General features: G+C 40.5%; 1 protein-coding gene across 1 annotated transcript in view; it reads right to left on the reverse strand.

Moving 5' to 3' along the window:
* Window positions 1-14,842, reverse strand: part of GUCY2F (guanylate cyclase 2F, retinal) — a 75,095-nt gene that overhangs the window by 36,724 nt on the left and 23,529 nt on the right. The window contains exons 10-12 of the mRNA XM_044668926.1: window positions 13,397-13,553; window positions 11,514-11,663; window positions 3,936-4,084 (exon numbers count right to left, since the gene is read on the reverse strand). Coding sequence (XP_044524861.1) covers window positions 3,936-4,084; window positions 11,514-11,663; window positions 13,397-13,553 — 456 coding nt within the window. The remainder of the gene's footprint in view (window positions 1-3,935; window positions 4,085-11,513; window positions 11,664-13,396; window positions 13,554-14,842) is intronic.

The following is a 14,842-nucleotide window of genomic DNA, read 5'->3' on the forward strand; positions in this document are numbered from 1 at the left end:
TTAACCCTAATTGCCTCACCCTTATCACTCTTCTGTCTTGGAGCCAATAGTTAGCTCAATTCTAAGACAGAAAGTAAGGGTTTCAAAAGAAGAATGTAAGCTTCTTCTTTTTTTTTGCTAACATTTGAATCCCTCTAGTCCTTACAAAGTGCCTGACACAAAGTACATAACAAATCCTTGTTGACTTGTTGCTTTCCTGAATAGCCACAAAGATATTCCATTTTCCCAGTCTTTTTTTAAAAGCTATCCTTTAGCCTTCTACCCGATTCAGCAAGTGCTCCATCTCTTTCCTTCCATTCACTGCCAAACTTCTTGAGAAGTTATCTATACTTGATTCTTCCACTGCCTCACTACCCATGACTTCCATCCCTAAGACTCAACTGAAATGTTCTCTCAGAAGACATAAGTTTCTTAATTGAAATCCAGTAACTTTGCTTCAATCTTTATCCTCCTTACACTTTCTAACATTTTTAACACTATTGACTATTCCACCATATTGAATGCTTTAGTTTAGACCACTATCTCCTGGCTTTCTTCGTATCTTTTTTCCATCTTGTACTGTCTTCCATTCCCATGTTCAAAGGCTTGGAATCGCCTTTGGCTCTTCCCTCTTGGTCATTGCTCATAATCCATCAATTACCAAACTCAATCGCTACTACTTTTCGCTATCACTCCTGTATCCATCCCCTCCTATCTATTCCTACTCCTACTCTCTTCCTGGACTATTGCAATGATGGTATTGCTGTTAGAAAATATTTTAGGACATAGAAGCGTTAGAGCTGGCTGGGGCCTTAGATCACAGACTTTCAGAGCTGGGAGAGACCCCAGAACACAAACTGTCGGGCAGAAAGCTCTTTAGAACAAAGAATGGCAGAACTGAGAAGAATCAGCATGCAGAGCATGGGAGCTAGATGGGATCAATGGTACACAAGATGCCAGAACTGACAGGGACCTTAGAACTTAGAACTTCAGAGCTAAGAGGGAACTTTAGAACATAGATTGTTGGAGATGGGCAGGATCTTCAAGTTTCTTTAGTCCACTCTAGGGGTTCCAAACCCTTTTTATCACATGCCTTTTTGGCAACAATCTTCACAAGTCCATGGACCCCTTGTCAGAATAATGTTTTCAAATAAAATTCATAGGAAATATTTAGATCAACCAATAAACTCTTATTAATAAAAAATAAATGAACTATTTCATTTCCTTAAAAAAATAAACATCTATTAAGTACCTACTTGTATACCAAACACTTTACTAAGTGCCATAGATACAAAAGAGGCAAACAACAGTCCTTGACCTCAAGGAGCTTACATTCTAGTGGAGGGGGGTGGAAGCGGACACAACATACAAATAGATCTATTCAAAGCAAGTTCAATTATATAACATTTAGGTAATCATTGTTATTAAAATAGTTAACAAAATATTAATATTTCCAAGTTCATAAATACTCCCAAACACACCTTTAAATCATAACCCCAAGTTAAAAACTTCTTCCTGATCTAGTTCGACTCCCTCATTTTATGGAAAAGGAAACAGGCTCGGAGAGGGAAAATTAATTGCTCAAAGTCACACAGAAAGTCAGTGTTAAAGCTGGGACTTGGGTCTTCCAGCCCAGGCCTCTTACTACATTCCTGCCTCTCTCTATCCTGAATTCCTCGGTTTTTAAAAGCCTTCTCTCACTTGGTTAACCTCCTTTCATCAATTTTCCTAAGACTGGGTGGGGGTGGAGGGAGAGAAGGAGGGGAGTCAGGAGAGGATGTCATACCAAGTGAGATCAGCCGGTCCCCCAGGAGTCATTACCCTGTTCAGTCAGTCTCACACAATCCATCACCATGAGGAATAGAATGTGTCTGAACTTGTTGGGTCTCCTCCCCTCCTAATCTCTGCCCCCACCGGGAGCTGCTACATCATGGACCACAACAGAAGGCTTTGCCAGGATTAGAATTAAGGAATGTTAACACTGGGAGAGCCCTCAGAGACCAAGTCATCCAACGCTCTTATTTTACAAGAGAGGGAACTGAGGCGTAGAGAGTGGAAGGAACCGAGAAGACAGTAGTGTGGTCCAGTGGAAAGAACACTGGTTCTGCCATCAAAGGGCCTGGGTTCACCTCGGATGTTTCGCAATCTCTGTGTGACCTTGGGTTGCTAAAATTCCATGAGCCTCAGTTTCCTCATCTGTAAAATGAAGCAGGTGAACCAGATGGCCTTTGAGGTCTCTTCCAGCTTGCGTACTAAAATAATAAAATCATATCTAACTGAAAAAAATCCTAATCCTAAAAGGAAAAAAAATCCTAATCCTAAAGGGAAAAAAAAACACAAACCTATTCCTAAAGGGGAAGAAAATCTTACTCCTAAGGGGAAAAAAACAAACCTATTCCTAAAGGGGAAAAATCCTAATCTAAAAGGGAAAAAAATCCTAATACTAAGGGGGAAAAACCCACAAATTAATTTCTAAAGGAAAAAATCTTAATCCTAAGGAGAAAAAACACAAAACTAATCCTAAGGGGTGGAGGGGAACCCCAATCTTAAAATGAGAGAGGAACTCAATAGCAGAGGCAGCACCAGAACCAGACCAGGGTTCTCTCTATTACCCTAAATGTCTCCACAGTGATGGAGACCATATAGCTACCTTCTGCTATGTAATATTATAGGGCACCTAATAAGAACAACAGGTCACATAATAACAGCTCTATAGCTATGAGCCAGAGAGGGAGTCTGGGGTAGTGGATAGAAGGGGCCAGCTTGGAGATAAGAAGATCTGGGTTCAAATACTGCCTGTGACACAAACTAGCTCTGTGCCCATGAAGGAGTCACTTATTCTCTTAAAGGCAACCCTTTACATCTAGGTTGCTGGTTTATGGATCGAGATAGGCTATAGCCAAGAGAGGAGGGTTTCTATGCCAGGAGTTCCATACACAGAAATCCCAAGACCTGAACAAATAAAAAATTGGGAGTTGTTATTATTACAGGGCATTTTGCTGTTGTCGTTTTCAGTTGTTTTTCAGTCATATCCAGCTCTCTGTGACCCGACTTGGTTTTCTTGGCAAAGATACTGGAGTGGTTAGCCATTTCCTTCTCCAGTTCATTTTACAGATGAGGAAACAGAGGCAAATCCTCCATTTAAGTGATTTTAAGTGATTTGTTTAGGTGATTTGTCTAGGATCACACAAATAGGAAGTGTCTGAGGCCAGATTGGTTGGTTTTCTAGGATTCTCCAATTACACCGTCATATCATCCACAAAGAGTGATAGTTTAAGTTTCCTCATTGCCTACTTTAACTCCTTCGATTTCTCTTTCTTCTCTAATTGCTAAAGCTAGCATTTCTAGTACATACAATCTGATGAATCTTACTGATTACAAACTCAGCTTTACTAGCTGCTTGGGATACTGCAAGGTTTATAAAATAACACTGTAAAATAGTGCAAAAGTCACTCTACCCATTTTTCATCATCAGAGTTTAGCAAAAAAGATCATAAGATATAAAGTCAGAGGACCCGAGTTCAAATCCTGATGCTCTTTATGACCTGTGTGACCTTGAGCAAATCATATCACCACTGGGTCTAAGTTTCTTCATCTGTAAGGTACCCATTTTTCAGACTTAAAGCCCAAGTCACCAATCACATGACTTGCCCAAGTAGAAAGAAACAGTATTCAGATCTCAATCTCTTGGGGGTAGCTAGGTGACTCAGTGAAAGAAGAGTCAGACTGGAAGACAGAAAGTCCTGGGTTCAAATCTGGCCTCAGACACTTCTTAGCTATATGACAAGTCACTTAACCCCCTTTGCCCAGCCTTTACCACTTTTCTGCCTTGGAACCCAATACATGATTTTTTTAATTCCAATTTCTTGAGTCTTGATATCCCCTTCATCACACTGCTATGAAGGAGAGAAGAAAAGGGCGCAAAAGGGGGCAGGGAGGAGGAATGGAGGACTTACTTGGCTGAAGATGTCATCCAGGCTAGGTCTGTCTTCTGGATCCTCACTCCAGCACTGTTTCATCAGCCTGATGCATTCAGGTGGCCCCTGGTTAGGAGACACCATCGGGCGATAGAGGGGAGGAGGAGACACCACCTTCCTGATGATTTCTGCAGCAGAGACATGTGGGGATCCCTCCTCTGAGCTTTCATGCCAATGGACACCCCCCCCTATTCTCCCCAACACACCCTCCTAGCTTGGAATGCTTTCATTCTTCATTGATACTTACTGACATCTTGTCTTTCAAGGTCTGGCTTGGGTGCTGCCTTCCCCATGAAGCTTTCCTTGATTCTCCCTTCTCCTAATCTCTCCTTCCTCATGGAATTCATAGTACTACGTAAGGATTCTTCTTTTGTCCTTGTATCATATTTATGTATCTTGTATCATATTTATTTGTGAACATGCCCATGCAAGTAGAGTAATAGAAGGCAAATAGGCACCAAGACACACTTGAAACCAGAATTGGAATCCTATCTTGAACTCCTATTACCATCATACCCTAGGGCAAGTTGTTTAGCTCCCCCAAGCCTCAGTTTCCCCATTTGTAAAGTAGGGCTTCTCTACTAAAATCTTCCTCACATGCCAGATTATGGCATGGAGATGACCCTGAGTTCTTTTTTTTCTTCAAACCCTCACCTTCTGGCTTATTTTTTCAAACTTTCACCTTCTATCTCAGAATCTATTCTGTGGGTTGGCTCCAAGGCAGAAGAGTAGCAATGGCTAAGTAATGGGGGTTAAGTGACTTGCCCAGGATCACCCAGCCAGAAAGTGAGGCCAGATTTGAATCCAGGACCTCCCGTCTGGTTCTGGCTCTCACCTAACTATCCCTAACCTTGGTTTCTTGAAGACTATGCCATCTCTTTCTTTCATTTTCCAAGAGAAGTATAGTGAAATCCAAGACATCAGAACTGGGAGAGATCTCAAAATATGGTACTTCGACAGGACTTAAGAGATTGTTGAATCAAGACAATTATTTCAGAGATGAAGAAACTGAGGCTCAGAGAAGGAAATCATTTGCGCCAAGTTACACAGGTGGAGCATAGCAGAAGTAGGATTTTACTCCGAGTCCAGTATATACAACATCGCTTGGTATAAGAATGAGCCCTTTGAACATTGCTGTGTCTCCAGGGCTCACTATGGGGCACAGGGCAGATGCTTTAGAGGTGCTGTCCCATGTAAAATCTATATCAGATTGTTTAACATCTCAGGGAGGAGCAGAAGGGACTGATGGAGGGAGGGATAGAATTTGGAATTCAAAATGTAAAAAATAAAGAATTAAAATCGTTTTTACATGTAATCGAGGGGAAAATAAGCACAAAAAAAAAACCCAAACAAAAAAGGTTGTTTGAATTTATCTGATGTTGAATTATCTTTCCAGTCAGATTTTTTATTCTGAATGAAATAAAAAATAATTCATGCCAAATTAAATGAACCTTAAACCATGTATAATCAATATCTAACAATGGCAATGTGTCAACAAAAAAATTGAGACAATACCTGCAGTCAAATATAAAGGGTAAACAGCTACTCATTTCTTTGTTAAAAAAAAAGAGATCAAAATATTTATGCCCTGCTAAGGTAGTATAATAATAAATTTTATTTTTTTTACATGTGTGTTTTTATTTGGTGTACTGTCTTACTCCAGTGGCTGGAGCACTGAGCCTGAAGTCAGGAAGAGTTCAGATCTGTCCTCAAACAACTTACCAGCTGGGTGATCCTGGGCAAGTCACTTTAAGTATTTGTCTCCATTTCCTTAACTATAAAATGGAATAATAATAGCACCTACCTCATAAGATTATTGTAGGGATCAAAAGAAAGAATATTTGAAAAGTACTTAACACAGTACTGGGCACATAGTAGGTGCTACAGAAATTTGAATGCTCTAAGACTCAATTTCCTCATCTGTAAAATGGATATAATTCTAGTTAGACAGCTTGCATTATAGAATTGTGAGTTTTACAAACTTTAAAACATTGTAAAGTTTTTCAGATTTTAAAGCACTATAGAAGAGAGTGTTGTGCCTGACTACCTCCCTGAACTTCAATAAAATGGACACAATAATAATTGGGCTATTTTAAAATATTTTATATATTATATATAAATATGTCCTATATTTATATTTTGCATAAATATAAATATTTTATATTTTAATATAAATATAAATGTTTTATATTTTATGTAAATATGCATATTTTATATAAATATATATGTTTTATATTTTATATAAATATGTTCTATTGTTTATAAATATTTCATATTTATATTTAATATAAATGTACTCTATTTTTATATAAAGATATTATTTAGAACATATTTTAGAGTATTGTGGGGAATGGCTTCCTAAGGGAAGTCTTTTCTGTTCCCTCTGATTGTTAGTGCTCTCTTCTTCTTCAGACTACCTTCTACTGACTTATCTGTGGACGTGCTACTTGTCCATCCCCAAAGGAATGTCAACTCCTCAGAAGCAAAGTCTGTATTTTTTCTGTCTTTGTAGCTATAGCACTGGCATATACATTCTATTGCTCCCAACTCATACATCCCAAGTCCCATGTTCTAAGCATACAGTTGGTGCTTAATAAATGGCTGTTGAGTTGTTTTTGCAAATGACACAGTCCTTATTTTCCTACTTTGAGTATGAATAACACAGTTTTATGTAGACTTCCAAGGAGTGATGTCTGGCCCCGTTTCTAAGTCTTTCGATTGATCTCTGGAAGCCTAATGGGGGTTGTTGGACAAATGACTGCTTAAAACCCCTTCCTCTTTCCTTCTCATCCACCTCATAAATATTTGGCAGGAGCCCCAGCACCTGGAACACACATTCTTGCCTCCGGGTGAGTGTTTGTGGATGAGAGAGGGAAGTCCAGGGGGCTGTCGGGTGACTGGAGCTCACTGCCCCAGCCTAGGGGATGCTTGTACAAGACTGAAAGGTGGCAAAGCCTAACTCCGCTCTCCCCCTGCTCTGGGTGAGGAGAGGTTAACATCTGCCTGGGGAGACTCTGGGCTGGGGGAGGAGTGGGAGATGAGCAGCCCCGCTGGAGAAGGGAGCAACATCTGGAAAAGTAGGCTGTGGACCCAAGCAGGGGGGAGAGATCATGCTGGGCTTAGTCTACAGGGATTCCTTGACAATATAACTGCCATGATGGATAAGATGAAAGGGATGTAGTGTTTCATTCAGTCTGGTCCCCAGGCAACCAGGTCAGAGGCTGACATCTGAGGCTAATAGAGAGAAGAATGTCTAAAGGCCAGGAAACCACAGTGAAGTAGTTCATTATTTTCTTATAATGTCATGACCATAATGTAGTAGAAAGAAATTTGGATTGAGAGTCAATAGATCCTGGGTCCTCATACAAGTCTCTTCCCTTCTCTGGTCCTCAGTTTCCTCATCTGTAAGATGAGAAGAGTTGCACCTCCTAATAGAGAGGTGAAAGACTAAAGGTATAGAATAAAATTTTGGCCATGATTGGTTTCTTTTATTTGACTCTGCACTTGTTACAAAGATTTAGCTCCTTCTTTTTCATTGCAGGGGGCAGGGAGGTAGTAGGAAGAGAAAATAAGTGCTTATTAATTGAAAAAAAGTAATAAACGATTTTCAAATGACGAGGAGGGTTGGATTGGATAATTTCTTTTTTTTTAAACCCTTACCTTCCATCTTGGAGTCAATACTGTGTATTGGTTCTAAGGCAGAAGAGTAGTAAGGGCTAGGCAATGGGGGTTAAGTGACTTGCCCAGGGTCACACAGCTGGGAAGTGTCTGAGGTCAGATTTGAACCCAGGACCTCCCATCTCTGGGCCTGGCTCTCAATCCACTTGAGCTACTCAGCTGTCCCCAGATTGGATAATTTCTAAGGTACTTTCCAGCCAGAGTATACTATTTCCAAAAGTCCCTTCCATTCTAGGTTTTATACTGCAACAGTCAATATTCTAAGGTCCCTTCTAATTCTACCTGTTATTTTATGTTCTGAGGACCTTGTTAGCTAAATACTCTATGTACTATGTTTCAACATTCTAGCTGCTAATATTCTTCAAGTTCTTATAGTCTGTGCTCTGTGATCCTTCCCAGCTCTGGCATTCCATGTTCTATGTTGTAAGGTCTCTGGAAGCCTCGTTCTTCCCTGTTCCATGTCCTAAGCTCCTTCCCAGCCCTGCTTTTCCATGTTTCATATTCTAAGGTCCCTCCTAGCTCTGACATTCTATCTTCCATTTTCTAATGTCCCCAAGGCAGAGGAGAGTAGGATTATAAGGTCCCTTGATCTAGATAACCAGACTTTTAATGTAGGTAGCTTCATGTTTTTTTAGACATGGTATTAGATTTTTTTTTTAAAAAACCTTATCTTTTTTTTTAAACCCTTGTACTTTGGTGTATTGTCTCATAGGTGGAAGATTGGCAAGGGTGGGCAATGGGGGTCAAGTGACTTGCCCAGGGTCACACAGCTGGGAAGTGGCTGAGGCCGAAAACCTTATCTTTTATCTTAGAATCAATATTGTGTATTGGTTCCAAGGCAGAAGACCAATAAGGGTTAGGCAGCGGGGACTAGGTCACACAGCCAGGAAATGTCTGAGACTAGATTTGAATCCAAGACCTCCTGTCTCTAGGCCTGGCTCTCAATCCACTGAGCCACTTCACTGCCCTGCCCCATTAGATTTTAAGTTCTATTAAAAGAGGGCCTGTGAATGTCTTAATCATATTTCAAATATTTCCTCAAGATAACTATAGTTCTAATTTAGAATTCTGCCCAAAGGTCTATAAAACTGTTCAGACTCTTTGATACAGCAATAATATTGCTAGGTCTATACCCCCCAAAGAATGCAAAAAAAAGGGAAAGGATCCATATGAACAAAACTGTTATATATTTAAAGAAGCTCTCATCAGTTGGGGAATGACAATAAATTGTGTTGTGTGATTTGATGGAATACTATTGTACTGTAAGAAATAACAAAAGTGATGTTTTCAGAAAAATCAGGAAAGGTTTCTATGAACTGATGCAATGAGAAGTGAGCAGAACCAGAGGACTATTGTAACAGTAACCGCAATATTGTAATGATAATCAACTGTGAAGCAACCTGATCAATACAATAATCCACAATTCCAAAGACTCATAATAAAAAACGCCATCTTCTTCCAGTAAGAGAGCAAATGAACTCTGAGTGTAGATTGAAGAATATTTTTTCACTTTATTTTTGCTTTTTTTGCAACATGGCTAGTATGGAAATGTTTTATTATAATATATTTATTGTATTATATTGCTTGCTTTCTCAATAGGTGCAGGAACTGGAGGGAGGGAAATTGGAACTGAAAATTTTTTAAATGAATGATTAAAAATAAAAATATAAAAAGATGAGCACAGTTCTTTATAAACATCTAGTGCTTAACCAACTGAAACCAATGTTTAATTTAATTTAATTTGCATTTTTGATAAATTATTGACTCATATTGAGCATGTAGTCCTCTGAAGTTGACAGTGAGGCCATACCCCCAAGGACAGTAAAAGCCTTCAGACAGCACATATAAATAAGCAGGAAGAAGTCAGGGTTGCATGCGAGAGTTTGGAAATCAGTACTCATCATCATACTATGTGTAGAGCCCTTCAGTGGTGGGAGTTAGAGAGAGAAGACAGGTGGGAATCTGTCACAGTGGGACTGAGAGTTTGTGTGTGCAGTATGCGATGGAGAGGGAATGGTCAGTTGTTTCTTGGTCTCTTTGTCTTGTGTCTGATGGTATGTTTTTCTTCTCTGTGTGTTTCTCTGAAGAATTATGTGTCTTGGGCTAGGTTGCTGAGATGTACAAGTCCTTAGGAATGGATGATGTGGAGATAATAAATAAAGTCAACGAATCTTTGGAAATTCTTCCCTCTTCCCTAGGGCCTGTCAGTGTCAGGAAACAGAGGAGCCCTCCAGTCCGAGGCTGAAGGACCTTGACAAATACCTCCACCTCCCCAAGACACCAGGTACTGACACCTCATAATTTTCTGATACCCTGCATATAGTAGCATGGAGTAGTATAAAAATACTGGCTCAGGGAACCTCAGTATGAGGATTAATTCTAACACTTTTTAACCAATACGATGTAAAGTTCTTGAGCACAAGGACTATTTCTTCTTGTCTTTGTATCCACCAGTATCTGGTAAATAAATGTTTATTGAACAAATGAAATAAAGAATGAGTATGTGACCATGGGAAAAATCATTTAACCTACCTGGGCCTCTATTCCTCACAAAATGGGGGTGTTGTTGTTGTTGTTCAGCTACGTCCAACTCTTCACGATTCTGTAGACCATACTGTCTATGGGGTTTTCTTGGCTAAAATTCTGGAGCAGTTTCCCATTTCCTTCTCCAGTGGATTAACGCATATAGAGGTTAAGTGATTTGCCCAAGGTCACACAGCTAGTGAGTGTTTGAGGCTGGATTTGAACTCAAGTCTTCCTGACTCCTGGCCCAGTGCTCTATCCACTGAGTCATCTAGCTGCCTCTATAAAGTTGGGATGATAGCTCTTAACTTACTTCCTTCACAGAGTTGTTGGGGGAGAAGGGAATTTGTAATTCATAAAGAATTATGGCAATGGGAGTTTCTACATACCTATGATCATGAGCCAGAGTGGCTTAGGTATGACTGAATGTAATTTTATGGAGCTTTACAATTTGCAAAGCCCCTGTTTTGCATCAGTTTTCCGATCTCTTCATTGTGTTAGGGTGATGTTGGGGGCTCAAAGACTATGTCAGAGGGAAAAAAACCAAAAGCTCTAGGAGATTCTTCCTACCAAATTGGAAAGGATTGGAATGCAGGCTGTACTGTAATAAGACTGGATGTCTATCATCTGAAAATCTGTTTATTCATGGGCAGAGAAATTTCCTCACTGGATATTAAATTCTGAGAGGGCTACAGCAACACAGAATCTCCTATGGGGAGGTGAGGCTAGGATCCTAGTAAGTGGAAGGGGAAGAATCAACATTGAGGAACTCATGCATCCTCAAACTTGGTTTATTGGTTTATTGTTTTTTTTTTTTTTATCTTATTTTGGTGTTGTCATTGCAAACTCCAAGAATGGACACTCCTCTATCTATGCAAATCAGACACTCATCCATAATGTAAAGTCTTAGAGAATTTCCAGGGGGCACTGAGAGCTGGTCACACAACTAGTATGTGTCAGAGGCAGGGCTTCCAGACTCCAAGGCCAGCCCTCTGTCCCCTGCTTCACACCACTTGTCTCTCCTTGATTATAATAGAATTACTGAGTGATATAATCAGTAGTTTGCATTAGTAAGGACAATTCTCACCAATTTTAATAAAAGGGACATTTCTTCACAAATGACCACCTACAGAAATGACTGGAAGTGATGTTAGCTACCAAAACGCCACATGGGCCAATTCTCAATGGTGTTCAGACTCTTTCAGCACAACGGACAGAGATCACCAAAACTGGATTATCCCAAGGAATAGATTTCTAATGGTGGCATTTAAGGTATAAGTAGCAGAGATCATTTTGGGCCAGTAAGAGGTGGTGAGAACAGAGATAAGAAAATGGCAGAGGGTGGAGAGATCCTACCTTCTGCAGTGAGCCCCGATGTGCAGTAGGGTGGCCCCCGAGCCAGCACTTCTTGCAAAATGATGGCAAAACTGTAGACATCACCCTTGAAGGTGCCTCTCCAAGACCCTTCTGGCCCCCTGAGCAATTCTGGTGCAGTCCAGAGCAACTCTGCAAAGAAGACAGAAGGACTATAGGAAAGATGACTGGGCTGGCAGTCAGGAAATGCTGTTCAAACATTGACTAGCTGAGCCTCCTTGTGAAACTCATTTCCTTGCTCTAGATCTCCCCTATATGATGAAGGATTTGGGCTAGATAATCTCTAAGATCTCTTCTGGTTCAAAAATTTTAAATTCTAGCATTCCAAGTTTCATGGGGCTTGTCCAGCTATTCAGTGTTCTAAGCCAATGTCCAGTTCCAACTTTCTGTAATTTCAAAGCAATTGGCAAGGTGTACCCTAAGCTTATCTTGCTTACTAGATTATAAGCTCTATGTGATGAAGTACTAGGTCTTATTTACCTGTGTCTTACCCTTATCACTAAAAATAAGTCCTTTACTGAAAAGGAAGCTCAGTGTGGGGCAGTAGAAACAAGATGAATTTAAAATAATAGGAACTGAGTTCAAATCCTAGCACTTCCATTCACTATCTCTGTGTCCTTAGGTATATCATTTAGCATCCATGGTGCTCTTTTTTTCTCATTAAAAACGATGACACTGAATTAGATATTGTCAAAGATTACTTATAGCTAGCTCCTGTTCTATGTTCATAAGGTTAGTGTTTATTGATTGACATAATAATAATAGCTAGCATTTATAGAAGTCTTTAAAGTTTACAAAGCACTTTACAAATAAGCTTATTTTGGGGATAGCTGGGTGGCTCAGTGGATTGAGAGCCAGGCCTAGAGACAGGAGGTCCTGGGTTCAAATCTGACCCCAGACATTTACTAACTGTGTGACCCTGGGCAAGTCACTTAACCCCCATTGCCTAGCCCTTACCACTCTTCTCCTTGGAACCAATACACAGTATTGACTCCAAGATGGAAGGTAAGGGTTTAACAAATAAATAAGCAAAACAAATAAGCTTATTTTATCCTCATAACAATCCTGGAAGGCATGTCCATTTTACACATGAGGAAGTTGAGGGTCATACTCTTGTCTGAGGTGAGATTTGAATTCAGTTAGACCTTCCTGATTCCAAGTCCATCCTTCTATCCACTATGACTCATAACAATCGGAACCTATAAAGGGAAGGCAACAGCGTGAATTGTAACAATGATGATAGTTATATGATGATGATCAATAGGGTACCTAAGAGGAAAACAGAACTAGATATAAGCATTAAGGAAACCAGACTTGTTTATAGAGAGTCTATAGTCTCTTTGGGGAAGCCTTCCATGATCCCTTCTCCCTAATAGTGTGCAATATTGTGTATTATTGTAATAGATTATAGTTATTTGTGCTTATGTTGTCTTCCTAATAGACTGTGAATTTCATATGAGGAGTGAGATCTAATCTAAACTCTTCTATCTCCTCCAGATTAGAACAGGGCTTTGCATACAATAGGCACTTAATACATATTTGTTAGATTGAATTATTAAAGACTTTTCCACTGAGTCCTCCAATATACCCATCCAAATGATTGAATAATAAAATTTCAATGAATTGTATAAGATGAATACAAGAGACATTTGGGTGGAAGCAGTGTGGCTTCTGGATATCATAAATTACAACTGGTCACCTGTAGTTCTGAAGAAATGACTCTAAGCACCAGATGAGAAACATTAGAAAGGTCAGAAATCTATAAGGAATAGGATGTCATTCTCCTGTTGGTCAAGACCCTATCTACTAGACATTTTGGCTTTGAAGGGAGGAAGGGCTGTAATTGGACCCTGGTGGACACTGACCTTCTGACAGGGGCTGGGATCGAGGAACTCGCTGCCTTTCCAAGAGTGCCTGATAACCATAGTCTGTGACCTTCAGCACAAAGCGCCCATCCACAACACAGTTTCGAGATTTGAGGGAGCCATGGGGAAACCCCCGATGGTGGAGATACCGGATACCCTGGAAGATGAGGAGAATATGCTCCCTTGTGTTATGTTGTAGAGCTGACAAGGGACCTTTAAGCCCAGCAGGCTTCACGCTCATTTTTTTAAAACTCTTACCTTCCGTCTTAGAGTCAATACTGTGTAGTGGCTCCAAGGCAGAAGAGTGGTAAGGGTGGGCAATGGGGGTCAAGTGACTTGCCCAAGGTCACATAGCTGGGAAGTGTCTGAGGCCAGATTTGAACCCAGGACCTCCTGTCTCTAGGCCTGGCTCTCAATCCACTGAGCTACCCAGCTGCCCCTGTTCACACTCTCATTTAATGGTTGAGATACAAGGTGAAGATAGAGTAGTTTAGAGTGAAAGAATATTTTCAATAGAAGGAGACATGAAGCATAGAATACTAGAACTAGAAGAATCCTTAGAACCAAGACTGTCAGAGACACAAGGAACCTTAAAGAATAGTGTCAGAAATTGAAGGGACTTTAGAATTTTGAATGTTAGAGTTGGAGAAAATCTTGGAAAATAAATTGTCACAGCTGGAAGAGACCTTAGAATATAGAAAGGCAGAGCCACAAGGCACTCTAGTACATAGAATATCAGACTTGGAGGGACTTGAGAACATAGAATGCCAGAGCTGGGAAAGACATCAGAAAATAGAATACCAGAGCTGGAAGGGACCTTAGAACACAAAATTACAGATCTGGAAGGAACTTTAGAATATAAAATGGCAGAGTTGGGAAGGATCTGCAAACATAAAATGTTACAGGTAGAAGTGATCTTCCAGAACATCTAAGACAGCGATGGGGAACCTTTCAGAGACTGAATGCCCAAACTGCAACCCTCACACTGCATGTGAGCTGCCTGCCTTACCCAGACAAGGGAGGGAGGAAGCACTCCCATTGGGTCACTGGGCAGAAGGATGCATGATGGAAGAAATGTCCTTAGTAGATGGGGAGGGGAGCAGGCCTCTTTCGCAGACCTGACATAGGTTCACCAACATAGCTAGGGGATGCTGCCTCTCTTTATACTCTAACAGTGATGGCAAACCTTTTAGAGGGGCGGGTGAAATAAGGAATGTCCTCAGGTATGCATGGAGAGGGGAAAGGGAGAAACCTGGCCCTGTATTCCTCTGGCTTTCTAGTGATGAGCTCTGGTGAACTCTGTGTTGGGGCTTTGAGTGCCCCCTCTGGTACTTGTCCCATAGGTTCACCACCATGGATCTATGGCAACCTCCTCATTTTACAGATGAGGGAACTAGGGCACAAAGGGTAACTGACTTATCCAAGTTTAGTGTCAGAACCGTGACT

This window comes from Gracilinanus agilis, chromosome 3, assembly GCF_016433145.1.
Source record: "Gracilinanus agilis isolate LMUSP501 chromosome 3, AgileGrace, whole genome shotgun sequence".
Lineage (NCBI taxonomy): Eukaryota > Metazoa > Chordata > Mammalia > Didelphimorphia > Didelphidae > Gracilinanus > Gracilinanus agilis.